This window comes from Neoarius graeffei, chromosome 1 (genome assembly GCF_027579695.1).
Source record: "Neoarius graeffei isolate fNeoGra1 chromosome 1, fNeoGra1.pri, whole genome shotgun sequence".
NCBI lineage: Eukaryota > Metazoa > Chordata > Actinopteri > Siluriformes > Ariidae > Neoarius > Neoarius graeffei.
Genome location: NC_083569.1, coordinates 2,156,517 through 2,183,943, shown reverse-complemented (window position 1 = coordinate 2,183,943; position 27,427 = coordinate 2,156,517). Strand labels below are relative to the sequence as shown.

Here is a 27,427-nt window from a genome sequence, read left to right as displayed (position 1 = left end):
TGGACTGTGGGGGAAACCGGAGCACCCGGAGGAAACCCACGCGGACAACATGCAAACTCCGCACAGAAAGGCCCTCGCCGGTCACGGGGCTCGAACCCGGACCTTCTTGCTGTGAGGCAACAGCGCTAACCACTACACCACCATTCCGCCTGAGAATTCTTCTGTAATGGTAAATCATGGGCGTATTGTTCAGTGAGTTTAATGGCGATTAGCTGGAAAAAAAAGGCCCTGAGGGAAGTGGGATGGAGTCGGCATTGCTGTTATGCCCTGAGAGGGTTTAACAGGCTCACGCGCCCCCCTCTAAAGCCCTGTGGTATTTTTTGATTAAAGTGGATGTTGAGGCCATCTGTGGTGTATTAAGTTACACTGTGTGTGTGTGTGTGTGTCACAGAAGTCACCCTGAGTTCCTAGTATTAGTAGTAGTCCTTCTCAAAACGTCTGACACATGGCTCTTGTTTTTATAAACGTTTCTTTAGCACTACAATGCCCAAAGCCCCGCCCACACACCCCTATTGGCGGACTGGTTATGTTTTCGTCACTCCCGCCTGCTCTCATTGGACAGGGCGTACAGAGGGAGGCGTCAGCGCCCACATCTGTCCTGCCTGTTCTCAGCTCTCGACACAATAATACTGCTTTATGTTTTCAAAGAATTTCACATCGAGGAGTTTTTACATCCCACCGACTCTGACTGTTCTGTATCTGTGACGGTGCGAGGGAAGAAAATGCCAGACTGGAGTTAGACTGGAACGTACCATCAGGGCAGGAGGGGGAGCTCATGCCAAACCTGTAGGAAGACAGGTAATGATTATCAAAGTCTTTTCAAAGTTAGTGCAAAGGTTTTATTTTTGCATGCCTCGTTTTTGTGAAGTGACTCAAGTCAGTACAGTTTTTTATATATACACACACACACACACACACACACACACAATCATGGAGATGAGAAGAAGTGATTGTTCATTGATGACAATGAGAAGATCCGCTCCAGTGCTGCACAGGATATAATCAGGCTTTAATGTCATTTCAGTGTGTCGGTTGTGAAGGTGCAGGGGTCTGGGGCAGTTTCCATCACACAAGGTCTCGTGTATCCTCTGCGCCCTTGTTGTGTTTGGCAGCGAGCCAAGATGATCTGCACAGTCCAAATTCTGTCAAGAGTTTAAAAAAAAAAAAAAGGAAATGGAGAAAGACAGAAAAAGTTAAAGGTAATAAAGAAAAGAAAAACAGATCTGAAAAACAGATGTGTGTGGTTGTGTGAGAGAGAGAGAGAGAGAGGATTCAAAACAGAAAAGTTCTTTATGAGACAGTTCTCACTGTAAAAGCGAGACACTAGGACCTTCCACACCCTCGCCACATAAAGTGGAGGGTCAGAGAGGGACACACACGGGCTTTGGCCTCCGTCCTCAACCCCAAACTCCAAATAGATGAGAAGGAATGAGGTTCTGTGCCGAGGAAACCACACCGCTGAGGGGGCCCTAACAGGAAGAATGGAATGGCTGTTACTGTCGCACTCCATTGTGTGAGAATAAACAAAACCAAGTTTTTAATATAGGACGTGGAAAAGGAAAAACATTTTTTGACTCTAAAATCTAATCCACATGCAGAAGTTCTACACCATAAACACGTGCGGTTAGAGACGTCTCTGAATCACTGCGGTCAAATCGAGCTAAACGCTATACTCCCGGTTTGGCACCGACAGCAGAACTGAGCTCAAGTCCTGTTTACTCCTCTCAGGCTTCTATACTGTGCCCCGTCCGTTACAGAAACCACCCCCACGCTCCCTCTCGCAGGACCTGCAGACTGAAATGCTGCTGAAAAATGTCCGTTTCCTCCCACCGCACTGTTTATGCTTTTATTTTTGAAGCGTTTAGGAGACTCTGAATTGACACAGGTTCAAATCCAATTTGTGGTCCAAGAAGGAATGAAGGAATGCCATGGAAAGAAATGTATTAAATGAGAGCAGGGATTTTGGAGGTTTGGGGGGGGGAATATGTGCTTATAGGGGGCTATAATTTCAACTGAGAGAAGGAAGAAAATATTTAAGGTAAAAAAAAGAAAGCACAAAAAAAGATGTTCACAAGGATATTAAAAAGTTAAATTTTAACAAAAATGTAAAAAATGTCTCATCTCATCTCGTTATCTCTAGCCGCTTTATCCTGTTCTACAGGGTCACAGGCGAGCTGGAGCCTATCCCAGCTGACTACGGGCGAAAGGCGGGGTTCACCCTGGACAAGTCGCCAGGTCATCACAGGGCTGACACGAAACCCTTAAATAAGAGCTGGTCCAAACAATTCACTTCATAAGTCACATAATTAGTTGATTAAGAGCCACCTGTGTGCAATCAAAGTGTCACATGATCTGTCACATGATGTCTGTATAAATCAACCTGTTCTGGAAGGACCCTGACTCTGCAACACTACTAAGCAAGCAACATGAAAACCAAGGAGCCTCCAAACAGGTCAGAGACAAAGTTGTGGAGAAGTATAGATCAGGGTCGGGTTATAAAAAATATCCCACAGAGCTCCATTAAATCCATTATAGCAAAATGGAAAGAATATGGCACCACTACAAACCTGACAAGAGAAGGCCCCGCCCACCAAAACTCACAGACCGGGCAAGGAGGGCATTAATCAGAGATGCAACAAAGACACCAACGATAACACTGAAGGAGCTGCAAAGATCCACAGCGGAGATGGGAGTATCTGTCCATAGGACCACTTTAAGCCATACACTCCACAGAGTGGGCGGGGCTTTATGGAAGAGTGGCCAGAAAAAAGCCATTGCTTAAAGAAACACGTTTGGAGTTTGCCCAACAGCATGTATCAGACTCCCCAAACACATGGAAGAAGATTCTCTGGTCAAATGAGAGTAAAATTGATCTTTTTGGCCATCATGGGAAATGCCATGTGTGGCGCAAACCCAACACCCTGAGAACACCGTTCCTACAGTGAAGCATGGTGGTGACAGCATCATGCTGTGGGGATGTTTTTCATCTGCAGGGACAGGAAAGCTGGTCAGGATTGAAGGAAAGATGGATGGCACTAAATACAGGGCAATTCTGGAGGAAAACCTGTTTGAGTCGGCCAGAGGTTTGAGACTGGGACGAAGGTTCACGTTCCAGCAGGACAATGACCCTAAACATCCTGCTAAAGCTACACTGGAGTGGTTTAAAGGGAAACATTTAAATGTCTTGGAATGGCCTAGTCAAAGCCCAGACCTCAATCCAATTGAGAATCTGTGGCGTAACTTGAAGATTGCTGTACACCAACGCAACCCATCTAACTTGAAGGAGTTGGAGCAGTTTTGCCTTGAGGAATGGAGAAAAATCCCAGTGGCTAGATGCGCTAAGCTAATACAGACATACCCCAAAAGACTTGCAGCTGGAATTGCAGCAAAAGGTGGCTTTACGAAGTATTGACTTTGGTGGGTGAATACCTACGTATGCACACTCCAGATTTCTATTTTTTCATCTTAATTATTGTTTGTGTCACAATAAAACAACAATGTGCAGCTTTAAAGTGGTCGGCATGTTGTGTAAATCAAATGGTGCTAACCCTCCAAAAATCCATTTTAATTCCAGCTTGTAATGCGACAAAACAGGACAAACACCAAGGGGGGTGAATACTTTTGCAAGACACTATCTATCTATCTATCTATCTATCTATCTATCTATCTATCTATCTATCTATCTTCCTTTACATAAAGAGTACTGAAGTTAATTGCACCCTTTTTATATCTTCATATTTTCCCATTTAACCACAGATAATCCTGAGTTCGCGCTCTCAGTCAAGTACACGGAAATTTCTAAGTCATATTATTTGCTGTCTTGTGAACGCTGTACTGATTTCCATCGTCCTGCTAACACTCTGTAAGGGTCGTGTGTATGAGTGTCAGTGAAGATGCTATAAAAATGTAAGCGTGCCATAAACAGCTCTGTGAAGGAAAACTCTGAACTTCAGGATGCAGGAGACATTTTGCTTAATGTTCCACTTCCTGATAAAATGAAGCTCACCGCAGCTTAGTATAAAACTGAGGCTGAGGGCAGAAGGCCCGTGACCCGATCAGCTCCCGTTGTCCTGCCTGTGTCTGACCTTCTCCCTGATCATAATCTGTAGGAGGAGGAGGTGTTTGATAAATCAGGTTCTGTTCAGGAGAGACTGAGCATTGTCGAAGCCCTGCAGTTTATTCTGAGCAAGGTTTGGTTTCAGCTGTTGTGTGTTTACGGCATAGCCAACATTGTTTGGGCCGTGGCTGCTTTTGTGGTGCTGCGTGGTCAGGAGCAGAAAAAGAAATGGAAAGAGCGAGTCGAGGTGGAGTTGCGCACTTGACGACAAAGTCTTCTACAAAATTTTCTCAACAGTCTAGGGCCTCGGGTCCATTTGTGATCGAGGCACACGTGTAAGATCGTGGCATTTTATATTCACTGTATTTTTCTCAGCTACACACGGAAATTAAAGCCCCCCTGCCTGAGAGCTTTGTCTGGTTAATCTGCTGTCCTTCACATCAATGAAAAAGTAAATAATTCCAGACTCTAATCAAAGCCTCAAAGGAAAATGTTATTTTTGTGGTATTTAGCTCAGAAGACAATTTGGCGTTTGCATGCATTTGCACACAGGTCTCAGGATGTGCAATTTAAGTCCAACGTGAGCTCAGAAATACGGCTGCGCTGACAGATTTTGAATAACTCCACAGTAGTGCAAGTGCTTTCCTTTTTGACCGTGAAAATAGCAAAATGTGCAAAAACACTGGTGCTAACCAAAAAAATTAGCCTTTGATCTTATGCATTCACAATCTCTATTATCCATTTTTCTCACGTTGGAATAAGCCTATCGTCTGTGTATCGTCTTTTATTCTCAGGTCAAACAAGCTATGAAAGTTCCACCAAGCTGAAAAAACAAATAACTGAGGCCCACAAACAATGGACACACAGAAAGGTAACAATCACAAATCCTTCGGTTTATCCATGTAGACTAAACTCCATGGCTGTCAGGAAGCCAACGTTTAATAATTTCTTTTCGCTTCTTTCCCCCTCAGTGAATGGCGTTGCTCCAAAAGAAAATGGAAGTCACAGAAGACCGCCCTCCTATTCTGTCGAAACCCCCTACGGATTTCATTTGGACCTGGATTTCGTTAAATATGTTGAGGACATTGAAAAGGGTAACACCATCAGAAGGGTGCAACTTCAGCGTAGACCGCGTGGGCGGAGCAGCGGTAACCTGTCGCGTAACCTCAGCTTACCTGGGTACAGTTGCAGAGCCTCTCAGTGGAGCTCAACGAATGTCTTATTTCCCAGAACTCGACTTGCAGACTCCCAGCAGCCCTGTGATTTTCAGTGCAACGACGGTGAGTCAGCTGGTTTCAGCAGGCAATCAGAGTCTCCCTACAAAACCTCAAAGGCTTTTGATGAGCAGCCGTTGGGACCACACGTGAGGCCAAATCTCCTGCGAGCCTCCAGTTTACCCCTAACGGTGTTACTGAGAAAATACTCCACCGAGGACCCGACCAGCCCCAACGGTTCGAGGGATTTCCTCTCTCAAGAAAACGGTTCTTCCGAAGACGTCTTCCACAGCCCAGGAAGCGCGAACGGGACTTTTCAGCAGCTGACTGCAGCTCTGCGGAGAGTTGGTGAGCTAGAAGAGGAGATCAGGATCATACCAGAACTTAAAGCACAGATATGTATCTTGCAAGAGGAGCGAGAGAGGCTCCTGCACACGTTCCAATCCGAACTTGACAACACCATGACTCTGGACTTTCCTCGAGGTATGGTGAAGACGGTGGAGAAGAAAAATAAAGCAAACGATGACTGGATGGATCGAGAGTACGATCAGCTGGAAGAGAATGTCAAGGCTTCCTCTGAGCAAGTTAATGCGATTGCGATAACCACAGAAAAAAATTCACAAGCAACGAAGAGAGATCATGAAGACCAGTCCCTCGTTGAGGCTTTGCAGAAGAAAATCACAATGCTAGAGCAGAAGCTTCATGAACTTGAGTCTGATCTGGAAAAGACGACAAATCATCTTAAGGAACAGGAAAAGGAGAGTCGTTTCAAGGATGAGAGAATCAATGAGTTGACCAAACAACATGCAGAAAACATCTGGGTTAGACCAGACAACGTGAGGAACACGCCGGATCCAGACAACAAGTCTGAACCATCTGTGCAAATGTATCCACCTGAACCTGAATCAAGTAAAGCTAACCAGGTGTCCTTAGAGGAAGAACTTAAACCCTGTGCAACAAGAGGACCTGCAGGATCACAAGCAGACATGGAGCAGCATGTGAAAAAAGTCAGAGATCTCCTACAGGAGCAGTGGGAATGTCTCAGCAGAAACGAGGAATCAGGAAAAGTGTTGTCTTCTGAACATCTACACCCACGGGTCTGCTCCATCCAAACACAGCTGGTCTCGTTAGTCAACCTGCTGGCACTCTATATATCACCTGAACAAGATGCACCACCACCAGGTAAAGCTCTTTACACCACAGCGCTGCTGAATTTCAGTCAGAAAGTTCTGATTAATTTTCTAGAACAGAAGTTGTGACAGTAGTGAGGCTGTAAATAAAGTTATTTTAAGTTCTCATACTAATATCGTTTACGTTATACGGAGGGCGCTCCACGTAATGTGTGCAATCGTTGATGTGCTGAATTTTTCTTTAATTCAGCTAACATTTTATGGAAGGAGTCTCCAGTAGTCTCCATGCAGAGGTCAAGCTGTAACTTGAAAGCTCAGGTAGGCAACTGTGGAGAAACCAGCAAGACTAAGCGAGATTTTTAAATTTAAATTCCCATCCTGTCCTTTCAGCCCTCCCTCCAAAACACACGGACTGCCTGATTATTGCTAGAAGACAAGTCCATGGAGAGGGTTTTGGGGAGGAGTGTAGCGCGTCGTTGTCGACTACCTCATGCCTCATTCATGTCTAAGAAACCGCCTAACGTTATCATGACTGTAAACAGTGAACATGGCTATTGTTAGTACTCACAGCAGTTGACTAGCTTTTGTGGTACAGCTGCAGTATGTCTGCCTTGCCTTGTGGAAGACTCCGGTCACGCGCAATGAGTGCGCTGGCAAATAGGCAGGCAGACAGACAGACAGACGGGTAGGCCGTTTGGATGAGATGAAATGATTGGAAGGGCTTTTTACAACACTGCAACAGATGCAGATCAGCAGCATCACTGTGGGGGGTGGGTGTGGACTGCACCAGGTGACACCATCGGAGACGGTGACACCAAAATGACTGTCTACAAATTTTACAAGTCTCCTGTTTGTTACAGTACAACAGATATTTTGGGAAAATGTGCTTTTGCATAATTTTTATTGGGGAAAATATTTAATAACTTTTACTGACTGGGAACTTTGGATGCAACATTACCAATAGCAGCCAGATACCAGGTCAGTACGGTCTTCTTTCTCAGATGTTCCTGTTTCAGTTTACATGTGTAAACCAACCTGAAGAAGAAGCCTTTATTTGTCACATGTACACTCGGTGAACACACACATACCCAGAGCAGCGGGCAGCTATGCCACAGCGCCCGGGGAACAATTGGATACTTGCTCAAGGGCACCTCAGCCATGATACAGAGGGAGGGGAAAGTGCTGTTCATTCACTCAATTTTTCCTGCCAGTCCTGGGAATCGATCCAGTGATCCTTTGGGCTTCTCTAACCTACAGGCCATGGCTGCCCTGTGAAAGTGCTGTATGTACATGACATCTGAAGTCCCATTCCTTCATGATATTTTAAGTGAGGTGCAGCTCCATGAAACTGCAAGGTGGCCTAGTGGTTAGCGTGTCCGCCTCTCGACCAGGAGACCGTGAGTTCTACTCGCGGTTGGGTCATACCAAAGGCCATCAAAAAATGGTACCTACTACCATCTGGCAAGGCACACTGCAATACAGATACAAGTGGGGAAGTTAAACTCTCGCAATTACCAGAGGACCCACCCCCCCACTGTAACTCTAGCTGTATAGGTGAGAGGCCGAGGACTATCTAAACGGAGATCGGCGCCCCACCCATACGTCTCAGAGTTGGTTAGTACTGGGACAGGAGACTGCCCGGGAAGACCAGATTCTGTTGTGAGAGGGACTTTACTTGAATTGACATCTCCGTGAAAACATCATTAATTCTTTTCTTTTTACTAACCTCTGAATTAATCACTTTAAGAATATTTTTATTCGGACTTGAGGTTACGTTTCCTGAATTCAGTTCAGCAGCAGGTATTTTTTTTTAAAGATTACTATAGACCCTTTTCAGTCACGTGACCTTCGTAAACGCAACCACCATTTTGGACATGTAGTGGACTTCGGCTCGAATTGGTTTGAATGCGAGGAAGGCGACAAACGGAGAACATACAAGAAAAAGGAGCGAGATGCAGAAAACACCTTCGCTATCCAGCGACGTAGGGCATTTACAGGGTGAGCAGAGGGAGAAATAACAACAGTAACGACACATTAGCAACGCCGTACAGAAATAACGGTTTATGGCACAGACCCTTTCGGTTCTCGCTCATCTAGCTGCTACAATGACTGCTTAGACTGCAACAATAATACCCAACACACATTTAAGTATCCGTCGTAAAGACGTGAAACTCGTCGAGTGATGAGTGTGTTCATTGATAAGCTAACACAATCTAAAAGTAGACATACCATCACACTGCCCTGGCGCTGTGTACAGTTTACCTTCTATGGTTTGTGCACTCACTATTTGCCATTACTTTCTCCAACCGTTGTTACAGATTACAGGGAACGGCCTGGATTTAAGAGACAAATACATGCTCCTATTGTTTTGAACACTTATTTGTAGGCAGTGCTTAATTTGTAAAGTGGGAGGTCCCGGAGCGCACAGGATGAGCGGCTCCGGTGCGGAAAAAAAGGGGGGGGGGCGCTGCGCTGCGCTTCTGGGCATGTTTTGTAATAACACTGCAAATTAAGTTCATCTGCAGATATTTTGTGGATATCGTTTCATGAGCGAAATCACCAACAAGACAGATATCAAAATCAGACATTAACACTAAATAAACTTGCATTTTTTTATTTAATTATTTGGTTTTTTTTTTTGTTACATAGTCAAGAGAGGTGTCGGATCACTGGATCCAGTGTAAATAGCTGCCGGAGCCAACGCCCGAGGTTCCGGAGCGCGCTCCGGCTTGCTCCCCCTCAAATTAAGCGCTGTTTGTAGAACACTGCCTCTGATCTGTCCTACAGTCTACCAACAGCAAAGGAACACAACGCTAGCTAATGTCGTTAGCGAATAGCTACTACAGAAGAACAAAGAGGTTACAATGGGTTATTTTAGCCTATTTGGTTACACACTCGCCGCCACAGAATGTTAACAGCAATGTAATGCCTTTTCTGGCTAATTTTCTTTGTCTTACCTCCAACAAAGTGGTCACTGCACAAGCGCCGGTATGCCGAGGGCTGCCAATCTTTCCTGTTTATGGCCGCTATCCATCTTCTCCGTCGGTCAGCATCTACCGGGATCTGATAAAATGATAACCCTTGCCTTGTTTGTTGATGGTTACTACATCCAGGTGCACAACAATATAGTGGCATGATGGAAGTCTTGCTGAAAATAAACACTTTCTTTGCTGCCGTTCCTCAATGCTGGCTGTGGTAAACTACTGGTAGTACATGTCCAAAATGGCGGCCGCGTTTGTCGTGACGTCACGTGAAAAGGGTCCATAGAAGACTTGGCTCACTCCTTTATGTAGAGCTCTTGCAATTCTCCTTCTTATATTTGCTGCCGGTCTGAATTGTCTTTCACTTGCTTTGTGTGTTGTTGTTCCTTTTTGTAGCACAAATATCTTAACCATGGTGTCTCCCACTGGCTCCCTTTTTCTTTGAAAGAAGTATTTAGCACTGCAGGAAGAGAACGTACAAACTACACTGATGTTTAAATACGGACGATTAATGCTCCGGCTGTGAGGAGTTTTGATATGCTGGCTTTTGAAAGCAAGTGTACAACATGGATTTTTCTTTTGGAACCTGTTGAACAATACGTTGGTCCATGGTTGCCTCAGTTTGGTTGAACCTGGCAGTGGAACAAATTTTTGCCATTTCCTCCTGTCCACTGTAATTGTGAACCTCTTTGATACCACTGGCAATCGTTGTTTTTTGTTTCCATTCTCAGGTTGGGCTCTGTTCTGCAATGACATCTTCTGTTGCTTATCTTCTTCCTTATTCTTGTCCAAGTCTTCATCGGTGTCTGTGGGGAAGTTATAGCCGGAAGGTTAGAGAAGCAGCTTTGGGACTAAAAGGTCGCAGGTTTGATTCCCTGGACCAGCAGGAATGGCTGAAGTGCCCTTGAGCAAGGCACCTCATCCCCAACTGCTCCCTGGGCTGCCCACTGCTGTGAGTATGTCAGGGTCCTGTTGTACGTCGCTCTGGATAAGAGTGTCTGCTTGCTCTTCTTGAACTTCTGTCTGCAATGACATCGTCTGCTGCTTATCTTCTTCCTCATTCTTGTATCAGTCTTCATGTCTGCCTGCTCTTCTTGAACTTCCTTATTCTAAGGTCACACATAGTTGTTTGATCTGTTAGAACCGTAGCTGGGCCTACTGTGACCATTCTGGCAGATTTTGGAGGTGATCTGCTGCATAAATTTGGGCAGAGTAAATATGCAAATGAAACCATGGTAGCCACGATGGTGGTAACGGAAGACACCAGTAAAACCAATGGTGGCAGTGACGTATGGCTTTAGGGCAATGACCGCGGTGTGTACGGTTTTCACGGCTGCAGTACGGCAAGACGAAATAAGCCACGCGCCCTCGGCAAACTTTTCACTTTCTGCAGGATGTTGTTCGTGAACATTTTGAGCTCAATGGTTGCTACAGAATGTTACGGTAAGCCTCACATATGCCTCAAGGATGCCTTCACGGTTGCAATGAATGAATTCATCCAGCACTTGACCCACAGCAATTTTCAACATGATGAAACTTTCCCAGGGCGGCAAAGTTAGTGGTGTAGTGGTTAGCGCTGTCGCCTCACAGCAAGAAGGTCCTGGGTTCGCGGCCAGCGGGGGCCTTTCTGTGTGGAGTTTGCATGTTCTCCCCATGTCCGCGTGGGTTTCCTCCGGGTGCTCCGGTTTCCCCCACAGTCCAAACACATGCAGGTTAGAATAATTAGTGGCCCTAAATTGACCGTAGGTGTGAATGGTTGTTTGTCTTTGTGTCAGTCCTGCGATAACCTGGCGACTTGTCCAGGATGTACCCCGCCTCTCACCCATAATCAGCTGGGACAGGAATCCAGCTTGCCTGCGACCCTGTAGAAAAGGATAAGCGGCTACAGATAATGGATGGATGGATGGATGGAAACTTTCCCAGGGATGGAAGCCACATCCTCTAGGTTGTCAAGGTAGCTCCCTGGCTCTTGGGTATTCCGATGGAAGGACCCGGAATGCGTGCCGGTTGACCCCCGGAAGGCTCAAAATTGTCTTCCATCGTCTACCATGAAGTTACTTTTGCTATGTGAGACCTTAGCATTAGTCTCACAACCAGATTTTTTTTTTCTCTTTTACCTGAGCTTCATTCCTCTCTGATGACTTTTCCTGTCGTTTGTTAATCAAATCCCTCATTCCATTTGGATTTCTGGTCCACGTGACCCCCAGCCAATGACGTTTTCTCTTATGATCTTGACCAAATAGGGTTACAGATGGTTCAGACCACATTTCTGAGGAATAACTTCAGAAATAAGATTTTCAGTCATCTGAAAAAGACTGAAATGCTGCCGCAGGTTGTGCTTAACCGAACGTTGCTCCTGATTGGATAGTTCAGTGACATCATGCATCCTTCATATGAGTGGTGTAAAGGCAGTGGCTGTAAGGCAGCAGTGCAGCAGCAGATGATCTATTATGAACCATATGAAAATTCAACAAAATTCAAATCCCCAGAATTACATGAAAGCCGCTTTTCTCGAACCAACAGGAGACTGTTGAGATGTGCAGTGAGTCTGGGGACACTACAGTGAATAAGGTGAAGTTATTGAATGTTTTCACGGCTGCGCAGAGCCCAGTGTCCAGCTCAGAAAACGACTCGTTTCGATTAAAATCAGGTTGTAGCTCGTTGTTTACCTTGGTACAGTAGGAAAGAGGCGTCTATTGTGTCTTAACAGTGTTTCGCTTAAGAGTTATTGATCCGGGAAGTTTGAGCCTGTGAATATATTTCCAACTTGATTAAATCACGTAAATGAGCCACATTACCCAGTTTATTCTCCACACACCTCATTCACATCAGATATGAGTTTAAAGTTATCGCATTATGATGTGAAAATATTTTATTATAACAATAAACCTTGTCCGTGATAGTTTTTTCCCCCCGGTGTGGCAGCGATACGCTTCCATATCATCATGCTACTTTGCCAAGTTGAAAAAATATGAATTGATCTCTGCATGAATGATTACATCCAACAAAAATAAATTATATTTCTTACCACAACAGCAGCTTTCATGAAACATAATAAAATAATTAAATATTATTCTCCCCAGATACAACATTTATAACTTTATACATTTAAAATGATGTAGGCTTAGGGACGTTAAAAGTAAAGGACGTATTATAGGGATTAAATAAATAGTTTAACATTGTACATACTGTACATATATGCATAAATTGATATTGTTTCTTTACTGATCACATAATTGTTTTAATACAAATTAACACTTCATTAGTAAGGTCACATGACGATATAAATACAGGTACATATTCATTTGAAGGACAGAAGGACTTACCCAGGGAATTTGTGAGCAGTAACGAGTGAATGGTGATGGAAAAAATAGCAAGTAGGTTTCGTTAACTTATTTATTCATCATATTTCATCACATTTAATTATTTTCACAAAGCTGCTGTCCAGTAAAATTGTAAATTCTAAAAAGGGAATGCTTTAAGCCAGGGGTTTCCAAAGTGTGGGAGAGTCGGCCCCCCCTCAGAGAGCAAATAAACAACAGCCCCCCCACACTTACAATTTTTGTTGTTGCTATACTTAATGTTCCATTCGTATTTAAAAAAAAAGGTTGTTGTACACATTATTTTTTTCTTTTACACATTTTAAACATGAGCTTTTTTAAAACGTCTTTTTTACACATTTTAAACATGTGCTTTTTAAAACATCTTTTTTTTTTACACATTTTAAACATCTGTGCTTTTTGAAAACATCTTTTTTTACACATTTTAAACATCTGTGCTTTTTTAACCCCCCCCTTTTTTTTTTTACACATTTTAAACATCTGTGCTTTTTTAAACCCCCCTTTTTTTTACACATTTTAAACATCTGTGCTTTTAAAAACATCTTTTTTTTTTTACACATTTTAAACATCTGTGCTTTTAAAAACATCTTTTTTTTTACACATTTTAAACATCTGTGCTTTTTAAAACCTTTTTTACACATTTTAAACATCTGTGCTTTTTAAAACCTTTTTTACACATTTTAAACATCTGTGCTTTTTAAAACCTTTTTTACACATTTTAAACATCTGTGCTTTTTAAAACATCTTTTTTTTTTTTTACACATTTTAAACATCTGTGCTTTTTAAAACCTTTTTTACACATTTTAAACATCTGTGCTTTTTTAAAACATTTTTTACACATTTTAAACATCTGTGCTTTTTAAAACATCTTTTTTTACACATTTTAAACATCTGTGCTTTTTTAAAACCTCTTTTTACACATTTTAAACGTGCTTTTTAAAACATCTTTTTTTACACTTTTTAAAACCTCTTTTTTTTACACATTTTAAACATCTGTGCTTTTTTAAAACCTTTTTTTACACATTTTAAACGTGCTTTTTAAAACCTCTTTTTTTTTTTTTTACACATTTTAAACATCTGTGCTTTTTAAAAACATTTTTTACACATTTTAAACATCCGTGCTTTTTTAAAACCTCTTTTTACACATTTTAAACATCTGTGCTTTTTTAAAACCTCTTTTTACACATTTTAAACGTGCTTTTTAAAACATCTTTTTTACACATTTTAAACATCTGTGCTTTTTAAAACCTCTTTTACACATTTTAAACATCTGTGCTTTTTTAAAACATTTTTTACACATTTTAAACATCTGTGCTTTTTTAAAACATTTTTTACACATTTTAAACATCTGTGCTTTTTAAAAAACCTCTTTTACACATTTTAAACATCTGTGCTTTTTTAAAACCTCTTTTTTTACACATTTTAAACATCTGTGCTTTTTTAAAACATTTTTTACACATTTTAAACATCTGTGCTTTTTAAAAACATTTTTTACACATTTTAAACATCTGTGCTTTTTTAAAACTTTTTTTTTACACATTTTAAACATCTGTGCTTTTTTTTTTTTAAAAAACATCTTGTTTTACACATGTGTAGAAGATCACTTTTAATGTTAATTATTCAAAGCCTTATATAAATGTGTGCCTGCTTATGTTTGCATTGTGACAAGCCAAATGAGTGCCTTGGGGAATTTTAAAAAGTTCCCCAAAAAGCACACAGGTCCAGCACACCGTCCCGGACAGAGTCTGTTGGTGTGTCGCTTGCGTTTGCATAGCTACGCTTTCTGTTCCCGAGAGGAACTATGTGGAAGTGATGAGCACTGAACCTCCACCATCTGCTCTTCCACTGGACATTTCATCATTGGCTCTTTGAGTCATTTATTAAGCAGCAACACCACCAGCGGTGAGCTGGTTAACATCATGGTCCCTCTGGCGTGTGACAGACCTGGTGTGATGCCATGGTTTGGACTTTGGCTGTAGTTCAGGCTGAACAGTGAAAAGTCCTCTCAAACAGTATGCTAGTACAAGATCCTGCTTTGCCTCTGGGTTGAGAGGCCGCTGGTTCAAGTGTTTTACGGGTCATGAATGTGGCAGGATGAGTGATGTTCAAGGTGCGGAATGGTTGTAGGGTGTGATCCGGGGAGGTAATATCCAGGCAGCTGCCTTAACCTTCATCCTCCTTTTCTCCACACTCGCCCACCGGACACATTTCTCCACCCAACATCACTCAGCATGCCAACTGTGAGGACGAGCCGGATTTAAAACGGCAGCCACCATGTTCAGGGGCAAGGCTGTAACCACAAAGCCACCAGGTCTCCCACACAAACTCTCAGGTCACAGGCTTTTAAAATGACAAACACAAAATACAAATAAATATGTATTTAAAACCTGAATATTCAGTAAAAGTAGTATTTGAGCAGTTGAACTTGTTGCAAAAGAGGGGAATGAATGTATGTAAAATAAACTATGTTAAAAGTAGACGGCCTTTCAGATTTTTCAAGCGTAGGTCATAAAAATAAGTTTCCTTGATACCCAATTATTTTTGTTTAGTGAGAAAAGCTACTGAACCCCAATCGTATACCTCCAGTTTTATTACCTTTTTTGTTTGTAATAACGATTAATGAATTTAGGGGCACGCGGCTCAATTCTCCGCCATTCCTGTCTGCTTTGACATGACTCATTTAAAAAAAACTGTGTCATACATCACGTGGTGGGCTTTCCCCGTTCGCGCAAGGCATTGTGGGATGCAAATTTGAAACAGGAGAGAAAAATGGAGTGCGAATGAAACGTGAAAGACCGACTACAGTAACGGAAAGAAAGCGAGAAGAAAAGACGTTATGTTATATACGAAGGAAAGGAAACGCAGGACCGAACTAATAAATATGGGCGCTCAGCGAGCACCTCGGTGTGATCAGCTGTTCGTTTAGCGATGGAACAAAGGGAAACCTGTAGATGGCAGTAATGCAACACTGTGGATGCCAGCTGCTGTAAAACCCAAAAGAAGAAGAAGGTAAACCTGCGCATGTGCACACGGACTTCCTCTGTCTGCTTGACTGCGCGATTTCATGCACATTATTTGCTTTAATCCCCTCAAATTAAATAACTTCCCAGCCACAGAACGGCCTGATATTTTGAGATATTACAGAAATAAACAGATATCTGAATTTCAGAGGGAACTAAATTTCACCAATTTTATAAAATCGAAAGACCGCCTCTCTTTAAATGAAACAAGACACTAAAATGTCCACCCTCTCAAAAGAATGAAGAAAGAAGACTGAATGTGAAGGTAAGACACACAAAAACAAGGTGCTGGTTTTTGTAAAACAGTTTGAGAATATTACGAATAAAGCATGGTAGACGGGAGATTTTAGTTATTTTAATAATAATAATAATAATATTATGTTCAATTTATATAGCGCCTTTCTCAAAACCCAAGGTCGCTTTACAATAATAGGCAGAAAAAAAAAAAGTCCACCAAATGGGGTCAGGATATCATTACAGTGGTGTAGCGGCAACAGTCCCACCAAAAGGCGCATGAAAACAAGTCCCACACCGCCAGCACAGCCGCCGCCAGCAACATCGCTCGGAACATCACGCCAAGCATTAAAGCACAGGGCGCTGGACAACCACGATGTTAAAATGAGCAACGAGCTCACTGCAGTCCATAACTGGGAGCACCGGCATCACCCACAGCGAACCAAGGCCTGGAGGGAACCGACGCCCAAAACTGGGTCCGGAGCTGCTACACCACAACCGGCAGACAAGACACTCAAACATCAAACACAGAAAAAAGAAAAACAATTAAAATAAAAAATGAGAGAAAATAAAATAAATAAAAAAGCTCCGGTGAGAAGCGACAGCCAGAATGCGCACAACGTACTCTCAACTGGAAACGGGGGAAAAAAAACCCCCGGTGTCTTCTGGCTCGAGACGCCGTTACCATGTCACAATTTAAGATTGCTAATTAAGAATCCCTTATAGTTAACACGTTTAGTCAGGTTCTAAGCTTATGGTTCTGAATTTATTGCTCTATTTTGCCTCATAGTGGAATAACGGAGCTTTTTTTTTTAATCTTTCAAACCAACCATTCTACATTTATTTTGGTGGCCGGTCTCAGCACGTGGGACGTATTCTTGACACCCGCAGTATAAACAGTTAAATAATGCGTAACTCATATTAGTACCTGAACTCTTCCTCATTCAAGCTCAGAAGTCTATGACTGAGGACGAAGTATCCATGGTGAAGACATGGGAAAGTCCTGAGCAAGACCATGGACGAGACCGGTAACCTCCTTATTTACACTTGCAGTGCTGAGCGTAAATGAGTGCACCCCCTTTGAAAAGTAACATTTTAAACAATATCTCAATGAACACAAACAATTTCCAAAATGTTGACAAGAAAAAGTTTAATATAATGTCTTTTTAACTTTGAAAGTAAGGTTAATAATATAACTTAGATTACACATTTTTCAGTTTTACTCAAATTAGGGTGGTGCAAAAATGAGTACACCCCACAACATCTAGTACTTTGTATGGCCTCCATGATTTTTAATGACAGCACCAAGTCTTCTAGGCATGGAATGAACAAGTTGGCGACATTTTGCAACATCAATCTTTTTCCATTCTTCAACAACGACCTCTTTTAGTGACTGGATGCTGGATGGAGAGTGATGCTCAACTTGTCTCTTCAGAATTCCCTGTAGGTGTTCGATTGGGTTCAGATCAGGAGACATACTTGGCCACTGAATCACTTTCACCCTGTTCTTCTTCAGAAATCCAACAGTGGCCTTAGATGTGTGTTTAGTCATGTTGGAAAAGTGCACGACGACCAAGGGCACGGAGTGATGGTAGCATCTTCTCTTTCAGTATAGAGCAATACATCTGTGAATTCATGATGCCATCAATGAAATGCAGCTCCCCGACACCAGCAGCACTCATGCAGCCCCACATAAGGACACTGCCACCACCATGTTTCACTGTAGGCACCAGGCATTTTTCTTTGGATTCCTCACCTTTGCGACGCCATACAGTTTTGAAGCCATCAGTTCCAAAAACCTTTATCTTGGTCTCATCACTCCAGAGTATAGAGTCCCAGCAGTCTTCATCTTTGTCAGCATGGGCCCTGGCAAACTCTAGGCGGGCTTTTTTGTGCCTGGGCTTTAGGAGAGGCTTCTTTCGTGGACGGCATCCATGCATGCCATTCCTCTGCAGTGTACGCCGTATTGTGTCACGGGAAATAGTCACCCCAGTTTGGCTTTCTACTTCTTTAGATAACTGCAGTGAACTTGCATGCCGATTTTCTTCAACCCTTCTCATCAGAAGACGCTCCTGTCGAGGTGTTAACTTCCATGGACGACCTGGACGTCTCTGTGAGATGGTTGCAGTTCCATCTTTCTTACATTTTTGTACCACTTTTGCTACAGTATTCTGACTGATAAGTAAAGCTTTGCTGATCTTCTTGTAGCCTTCACCTTTGTGGTGGAAAGAAATTATTTTCTTTGGGGAATTCTGAAGAGACAAGTTGAGCATCACTCTCCATCCAGTCACTAAAAGAGGTCGTTGTTGAAGAATGGAAAAAGATTGATGTTGCAAAATGTCGCCAACTTGTTCATTCCATGCCTAGAAGACTTGGTGCCGTCATTAAAAATCATGGAGGCCATACAAAGTACTAGATGTAGTAGTTTTTGTTATGGGGTGTACTCATTTTTGCACCACCCTAATTTGAGTAAAACTGAAAAGATGTGTAATCCAAGTTATATTATTAACTTTACTTTCACATTATCAGTTAAACAGATGTTATATTAAACTTTGTCTTGTCAACATTTTGGAAATTGTTTGTGTTCATTGAGATATTGTTTAAAATGTTACTTTTCAAAGGGGGTGCACTCATTTATGCTGAGCACTGTATATATATATATATATATATAATATAATAAACATCTGGGATCTGTACTGGTTAGTAATTTCACTAATTTTATTCCAGATTTCTTCTCAGCGATTCTGGCAAAGCAGTGGAGAGCAGCATGAGGGCAAAGGATTCTGCAGAGGATGGGCTGAACCATGATATCTGCCCAACCGAAGAGCTGCCAAGTTTTACACTGACCACTAGAAAGCAAGATCTCCTCAGAGAAACCGTTGCAGAGACCACACACTTGAGAGTGTCTGAAGATGAAGAAGATCAGGACAGGATGTGTGACGCAAAATGTCCAGGAGAAAAAGCCGACAAGCAGAACGGCACGTGTTCGGGAGCTGAATCGGAAGAGGTGTCGCATAGCGCAGGGGGAAGGTGAGACAACATCACGTGAACATGCTCTCACGAACTTAACTGTCATCATTACTGTGTTGTACTAAAACTCGTCTTCTCAGGGGCGTGGAGATCAACTTCATGAACGCGTGCCACTTCTTAGAAAAGCACATGGATGAAGTTTCTGAACCAAATGATGAAATGGTAATTCACAAACCAGCACAGTTAAAAAAAAAAAAAAAAAAGGCTTAGGACGCTAACATGGTGTTGGACCTTCTGACCATCACTTTTATTCTCTTGCTGATGTTTAGAGGCAGGCTCTGACCGTGGTGTTCCAGCAGTGGTTCCACGTGTGCGCTGAGGAGAGCTCGTGTGCCGACGCGGTCGCTCTGTACATTAACAGAGTGGCCACAGAAACCCCCGCTGTGCTGCAGTTCCTGGTCAATATGATGGATGATAACGGAAACACGGCCCTGCATTACAGCGTGTCCCACTGCAACTTCAGCATCGTTAAGCTCCTCTTGGACACGGGTCAGTGACGAGTCAGGCCAGAATAAACGAACACAGCACTGATGATCAGTTTGTCAGGTTTTTTGCTTCTCTTTATTAAAATTGCTTACTGTTCTTTAATTAGACAAGTATTTGAATTGTGTTACAGAACCATTATGGTGTATGATCCAACACTTAAACCTCCTCTGACTTTTTCAAACCCAGGCAGTTTCCTTTCTCCTGTGGTTCTCATCGCTCGTGTCTGGCTGTGACTCTCTAAAAATCTCACCCTTCTCCCTCAGGACACGCCTTAAATCACACTACAGCTGCTCTGAGCACGTTCCTAACTTTATCATAAAAGACGGCTGTCAAACACATTACTGCTGACCACAAATAAACCAAACAACGTTCTGTTTTTGGCTGAACAGCACACACACTGCCATGTTTTTTTGTCCCAATATGACTCAAATTAACCAATGAACAATTAATAGGTCTGATCTTTTTGTTTCCGTTGGGATTTTTTTTAATATATGCACAACGATACGCGAGGATTTCATAATAAATTTCTTCAAAACGCTTATTTTTAACCGTTTCTTTCATACAGAGATGCCTGAAAACGTCTGGGGACTGAGGAGACAAGTTGCTCAAGTTTAGGGATAGGAATGTTAACCCATTCTTGTCTAATGTAGGATTCTAGTTGCTCAACTGTCTTAGGTCTTTTTTGTCGTATCTTCCGTTTTATGATGCGCCAAATGTTTTCTATGGGTGAAAGATCTGGACTGCAGGCTGGCCAGTTCAGTACCCGGACCCTTCTTCTACGCAGTCATGATGCTGTAATTGATGCAGTATGTGGTTTGGCATTGTCACGTTGGAAAATGCAAGGTCTTCCCTGAAAGAGACGTCGTCTGGATGGGAGCATATGTTGCTCTAGAACCTGGATATACCTTTCAACATTGATGGGGTCTTTCCAGATGTGTAAGCTGCCCATGCCACATGCACTAATGCAACCCCATACCATCAGAGATGCAGGCTTCTGAACTGAGCGCCGATAACAACTCGGGTCGTCCTTCTCCTCTTTAGTCCGAATGACACGGCGTCCCTGATTTCCATAAAGAACTTCAAATTTTGATTCGTCTGACCACAGAACAGTTTTCCACTTTGCCACAGTCCATTTTAAATGAGCCTTGGCCCAGAGAAGACGTCTGCGCTTCTGGATCGTGTTTAGATACGGCTTCTTCTTTGAACTATAGAGTTTTAGCTGGCGACGGCGGATGGCACGGTGAATTGTGTTCACAGATAATGTTCTCTGGAAATATTCCTGAGCCCATTTTGTGATTTCCAATACAGAAGCATGCCTGTATGTGATGCAGTGCCGTCTAAGGGCCCGAAGATCACGGGCACCCGGTATGGTTTTCCGGCCTTGACCCTTACGCACAGAGATTCTTCCAGATTCTCTCAATCTTTTGATGATATTATGCACTGTAGATGATGATATGTTCAAACTCTTTGCAATTTTACACTGTCGAACTCCTTTCTGATATTGCTCCACTATTTGTCGGCGCAGAATTAGGGGGATTGGTGATCCTCTTCCCATCTTTACTTCTGAGAGCCGCTGCCACTCCAAGATGCTCTTTTTATACCCAGTCATGTTAATGACCTATTGCCAATTGACCTAATGAGTTGCAATTTGGTCCTCCAGCTGTTCCTTTTTTGTCCCTTTAACTTTTCCAGCCTCTTATTGCCCCTGTCCCAACTTTTTTGAGATGTGTTGCTGTCATGAAATCTCAAATGAGCCAATATTTGGCATGAAATTTCAAAATGTCTCACTTTCGACATTTGATATGTTGTCTATGTTCTATTATGAATACAATATCAGTTTTTGAGATTTGTAGATTATTGCATTCCGTTTTTATTTACAATTTGTACTTTGTCCCAACTTTTTTGGAATCGGGGTTGTATTTATCCCCGCGGAGAAGCGTGAGTAAACATTTCCAGAGAAACTAAAGCTCCTAGAGTCCCTTGTCTCTGCTTGCATAGCTGATGAAGGACTTTTGTCTGAAACAACCTGTTTCTCTCTGTTTAATCTGTACTACATCTATGATATAAATATTACAATATTATAGATTTTAAAGTCCCTGAAGAGAGCCATGACTATCCAAGAGGAGTTCTCCCAGGGAAAGTTTCAGTCATGAGGATTTTTTTTGCTGAAATCCAAACCACTGTTCAAGGCAGCCGGCCCAATCCTGAATTACTGCTCAGCTAAAAACAGGACACCGCTCTGGAACCAGAAACTGCTATAACGCCAAAATTAATAAACCATATCCTAAAATATTCAGAAATAAAAAGGTTTTACTTGCAGTAAATTTTCTCCCGCAGCTGCGTTCTCTCTTTTCTCCAGGTGTGTGCGACGTGGACCTGAAGAATAAAACCGGGTACACAGCGGTCATGTTGGCGTCTCTCCAGCCGCTGGACACCGATACAGATATAAAGGTGGTGCAGCAGCTGATGGAGTTTGGAGATGTTAACGCTCGTGCAGGTCAGGTGAGTTACAACGCTGGAGAGATGATTTCACACTGATGTGAAACAACATGCACAGAGAACAGGTGACCACTCCATAAGGTCATTCTTAAACCGAGTCGTCTCTGCAGAAGCACAGGTGCCGGGGGTGGAGTCAGACCTGGACCAACTCTTCCTCTAAACCGAACCCTGGAACCCCTGGATTCTCTTTGGTTGTTGTTCCATTCAACCAAGGTAGGAGGAGCTGGATGAGGTCTGATTCCACCCCATGGACTTTTTTCAGCTAACTTCACCTACAGTGTCTTGCAAAAGTATTCACCCCCTTGGTGTTTGTCCTGTTTTGTCGCATTACAAGCTGGAATTAAAATGGATTTTTGGAGGGTTAGCACCATTTGATTTACACAACATGCCGACCACTTTAAAGCCGCAACTTGTTGTTTTATTGTGACACAAACAATAATTAAGATAAAAAAAAACCAGAAATCTGGTGTGTATAAGTATTCACTCCCTTTCGTATGAAACCCCTAAATAAGAGCTGCTCCAACCGATTCACTTCGAAAGTCACATAATTAGTTGATTAAGATCCACCTGTGTGCAAAGTGTCACATGATCTGTCACATGATGTCTGTATAAATCAACCTGTTCTGGAAGGACCCTGACTCTGCAACACTACTAAGCAAGCAACATGAGAACCAAGGAGCCTCCAAACAGGTCAGAGACAAAGTTGTGGAGAAGTATAGATCAGGGTTGGGTTATAAAAAATATCCCATGGAGCTCCAGTAAATCCATTATAGCAAAATGGAAAGAATATGGCACCACTACAAACCTGACAAGAGAAGGCCCCGCCCACCAAAACTCACAGACCGGGCAAGGAGGGCATTAATCAGAGATGCAACAAAGACACCAAAGATAACACTGAAGGAGCTGCAGAGATCCACAGCGGAGATGGGAGTATCTGTCCATAGGACCACTTTAAGCCGTACACTCCACAGAGTGGGCGGGGCTTTATGGAAGAGTAGCCAGAAAAAAGCCATTGCTTAAAAAAAAAAACGTTTGGAGTTTGCCCAGCAGCATGTGGCAGACTCCCCAAACACATGGAAGAAGATTCTCGGTCAGATGAGAGTAAAATTGATCTTTTTGGCCATCATGGGAAACGCCATGTGTGGCGCAAACCCATCACCCTGAGAACACCATTCCTACAGTGAAGCATGGTGGTGGCAGCATCATGCTGTGGGGATGTTTTTCATCTGCAGGGACAGGAAAGCTGGTCAGGACTGAAGGAAAGATGGATGGCACTAAATACAGGGCAATTCTGGAGGAAAACCTGTTTGAGTCGGCCAGAGGTTTGAGACTGGGACGAAGGTTCACGTTCCAGCAGGACAATGACCCTAAACATCCTGCTAAAGCTACACTGGAGTGGTTTAAAGGGAAACATTTAAATGTCTTGGAATGGCTTAATCAAAGCCCAAACCTCAATCCAATTGAGAATCTGTGGCGTAACTTGAAGATTGCTGTAGACCAACACAACCCATCTAACTTGAAGGAGTTGGAGCAGTTTTGCCTTGAGGAATGGGCAAAAATCCCAGTGGCTAGATGTGCTAAGCTAATAGAGACACACCCCAAAAGACTTGCAGCTGGAATTGCAGCAAAAGATGGCTCTACAGAGTATTGACTTTTGGGGGGGTGAATACCTATGCACACTCCAGATTTCTGTTTTTTCATCTTAATTATTGTTTGTGTCACAATAAAACAACAATGTGCAGCTTTAAAGTGGTCGGCATGTTGTGTAAATCAAATGGTGCTAACCCTCCAAAAATCCATTTTAATTCCAGCTTGTAATGCGACAAAACAGGACAAACACCAAGGGGGGTGAATACTTCTGCAAGACACTGTAGGGTCGGAGGAGTTGGATCAGGATTGGAAAAATCCGCCTGGACTTCTGGATCAGCATCTTGCTTAACCCTTTGATGCAAAACATGGGTCAAAAGTGACCCGGCTGAGATTTTATCTTCTATATCTTTGCAGTAAATTAATTCCATCATTCAGTATTCGAGGTTTTCCTCAATTAACTTGTTTTTGATCATCATACATCCTTATTTTACTTTTGAATAAAAACCCTTTTTGTATCACGACCCTTCTAATGGGTCAAAAGCGACCTGCGTTCATTTTCCAGCTTATTTCATGTATGGCTGAGTGTTTCTATGATCTACTTTTGAAATAAATTCATTTTGTCATTTACTTTTCCAAATATGCAGTAAATATCTTGTTTTTGTTTCGCACAAATCATCATTTTTATTTTTCCTTTCTTAAGTTAGGAACAAGCACAGCTTTTGTAATTCTACATCAAGTTTACACACATGGGTCAGAACCGACCCGCATGCATTTACTCCAGCGTTTGGTGGGAACTGTGAATTGTGCTTGTGTCGGACATTTCACAGCTCAGCACAGCGCCCTTTGCCCGTCTCATACATGCAAGGAATGTTTTTCAATTGTTCTAACATTACCTTAGAAAAAAATTGATGTTTAGGTTCCCTTGAGAGTGAGTAGATTACTCGTCAGAAAGTTACAAGTAATTACTATTAGCTACCTAGCTGTTGACATATTCTACTTTAGTTAGCTAATTTTATTGTAGTTGGCTTAGCTAACGACATAGTTAATAAATAAATAAATAACTGGCCCCATTCACTGCTAAAGTAATTACTTGAAGCAAATTATTATTATTATTATAGTATTAAGACATTTAATTTTAAACCACACTTGGATGACCCATGTGTAGTAATATAAAAAGTATTTTTGTTCATAAAGTAGGAAAGAAAAAAATAAATTAATGATTTGTGGTAATTAAAAACAAGATATTTAAAGAATGCTTGGAATATTCAATCATAAAATAAACTGATTTCAAAAGATAGAGCAAAGAAAAACTCAGTCAGCATGAAATAACCTGGAAAATGAATGCAGGTCGTTGTTGACCCATGTCTTGCATCAAAGGGTTAAATCGGGTTTATGGAAAAGTGGAACTTTTTTAATGCAAGTTCAAATTGAGTGTGAATTTGGATTTTGGAGTCATTTATCAGAGGCACATTTTGTTGGTGATCAAAGTACTTTGGTGTAATTGACGTTTTCAGTTTATTAAGGTTTCTATGTGAACGCTGACTCAACAACAGGCAGCTCCTGCTAGCCTCAGCATGTGTGATGGAATGACTAAGGTTTCCAAACCGAGGTTAAGGAGGTTTGGCGATAGGATAAAAACATCGTATCTCGATACTGAAGCTCCCAGGGATCTCTCAGAGAAGTGCATTGTGAGCATTTATGATGCATCACCCAGACACATTTTTAAGGAGCCACGGACACTCTGTTAGTTTTATTTACTTTTCTTTTCCAACTCTACGTAGCTCTGTTGGTGTTTATTATTTCTCATCACCTCAAGGATTTGATTGGATACGTGTATTAAACACTTATACGCCGCGTGCTGTACGCTCCCTCCAGGTGGGTCAGACGGCGCTCCACCTGGCGGTCAGACACGGCCGAGCGTCCACGGTGAAGCTCCTCTTGGAACATGGAGCAAATGTTAACGCTCAGGATCAAGCGGGAACCACGGCACTGATCAGCGCCTGTGACCGCGGACACGCCGACATCGTCCGAATTCTGCTGCAGGACCCTGACTGCGACGTGAACCTCACCGATAAGGTACAGTAAGATCATCATTCAAAGACCAGAAAGTCGCTTCAGTAACAAACAATCTGTAAACAATTTTAGAGATCTTATTCTAATGTAACTAACAGAAACGAGGGACATCTGTGCTGTCACATGATTTTTAACATAGATTCTGTAAATCTATAAATGACCAAAAAAACCCTATGTTTTTGGTTAATATGTAAGAAATGTTTACCGGAATACGTTAATTTTAAGTTTTTAAAAGATTGAATACCCAGTATCAAAATGTACAATGATTTACAAATCATAGAGGTTTTTATTGTATTTTTTTTGTGGTAAGTTTCATGTAAAGCCTCGGTCACACGCGCTCCTACGGCCGGTCTACGTGCAAAAAACGCAAGAAACGCACGGAGGGCGCGCGTGTGACGTGCTGATTTTCGAGCCGCAGACCGGCCGCAGAGGTTCTTTGTCATGTCAAACAAACTCTCCGGGCGCTTACGTTTTTTTCAGGTTGCAAGACAAACTTGCGGCCAACGTGCATCTTTCTCCACGAACAAAAAAACCCCCAAAAAACGCAGCAATTTGGGAAACGCCAAAAATCGCACGGCCAAAAAATTGTACGTCCGGTTGTGACCTAGGCTTAACATATCAGTGTTTTCAGTCAATATTTCATCAATTGAGTGTTAATTAATTTCTGCTATTAAATTTTCAAAAGAGAAAAAAATGATCATAATTTATACAACAATTGAAACAGGAAAAATAATAATAATAATAATAATAATTTCATTGTTTCCAGGTTTAATTTTACTTGTGAATGTTTTTGTTTGTTGCTTTAGAGAACAGTATAAAGCGGTGTGACGTCTTGTGCGTGAATTTAAAAGAAACGAGCAGTAAATTGTGGTTGGAATTTCGGATTTTGTTCCTGGGGAAACTAAACACTAGATACAGTGGTGCTTGAAAGTTTGTGAACCCTTTAGAATTTTCTATATTTCTGCATAAATATGACCTAAAACATCATCAGATTTTCACACAAGTCCTAAAAGTAGATAAAGAGAACCCAGTTAAACAAATGAGACACAAATATTATACTTGGTCATTTATTTATTGAGGAAAATGATCCAATATTACATATCTGTGAGTGGCAAAAGTATGTGAGCCTTTGCTTTCAGTATCTGGTGTGACCCCCTTGTGCAGCAATAACTGCAACTAAACGTTTGCGGTAACTGTTGATCAGTCCTGCACACCGGCTTGGAGGAATTTTAGCCCGTTCCTCCGTACAGAACAGCTTCAACTCTGGGATGTTGGTGGGTTTCCTCACATGAACTGCTCGCTTCAGGTCCTTCCACAACATTTCCATTGGATTAAGGTCAGGACTTTGACTTGGCCATTCCAAAACATTCACTTTATTCTTCTTTAACCATTCTTTGGTAGAACGACTTGTGCGCTTAGGGTCGTTGTCTTGCTGCATGACCCACCTTCTCTTGAGATTCAGTTCATGGACAGGTGTCCTGATGTTTTCCTTTAGAACTCGCTGGAATAATTCAGAATTCATTGTTCCATCAATGATGGCAAGCCGTCCTGACCCAGATGCAGCAAAACAGGCCCAAACCATGATACTACCACCACCATGTTTCACAGATGGGATAAGGTTCTTATGCTGGAATGCAGTGTTTTCCTTTCTCCAAACATAACGCTTCTCATTTAAACCAGAAAGTTCTATTTTGGTCTCATCCGTCCACAAAACATTTTTCCAATAGCCTTCTGGCCTGTCTACGTGATCTTTAGCAAACTGCAGACAAGCA

At 42.1% G+C, this 27,427-nt stretch overlaps 1 protein-coding gene across 1 annotated transcript in view; it reads left to right on the top strand.

Moving 5' to 3' along the window:
* Positions 1 to 634: 634 nt before the first annotated feature.
* Positions 635 to 27,427, top strand: part of LOC132890695 (KN motif and ankyrin repeat domain-containing protein 3-like) — a 46,317-nt gene continuing 19,524 nt past the window's right edge. The window contains exons 1-9 of the mRNA XM_060927824.1: positions 635 to 798; positions 4,852 to 4,928; positions 5,029 to 6,453; positions 16,927 to 17,005; positions 18,705 to 19,007; positions 19,088 to 19,169; positions 19,277 to 19,496; positions 21,853 to 21,995; positions 25,458 to 25,658. Coding sequence (XP_060783807.1) covers positions 4,913 to 4,928; positions 5,029 to 6,453; positions 16,927 to 17,005; positions 18,705 to 19,007; positions 19,088 to 19,169; positions 19,277 to 19,496; positions 21,853 to 21,995; positions 25,458 to 25,658 — 2,469 coding nt within the window. The 5' untranslated portion in view covers positions 635 to 798; positions 4,852 to 4,912. The remainder of the gene's footprint in view (positions 799 to 4,851; positions 4,929 to 5,028; positions 6,454 to 16,926; positions 17,006 to 18,704; positions 19,008 to 19,087; positions 19,170 to 19,276; positions 19,497 to 21,852; positions 21,996 to 25,457; positions 25,659 to 27,427) is intronic.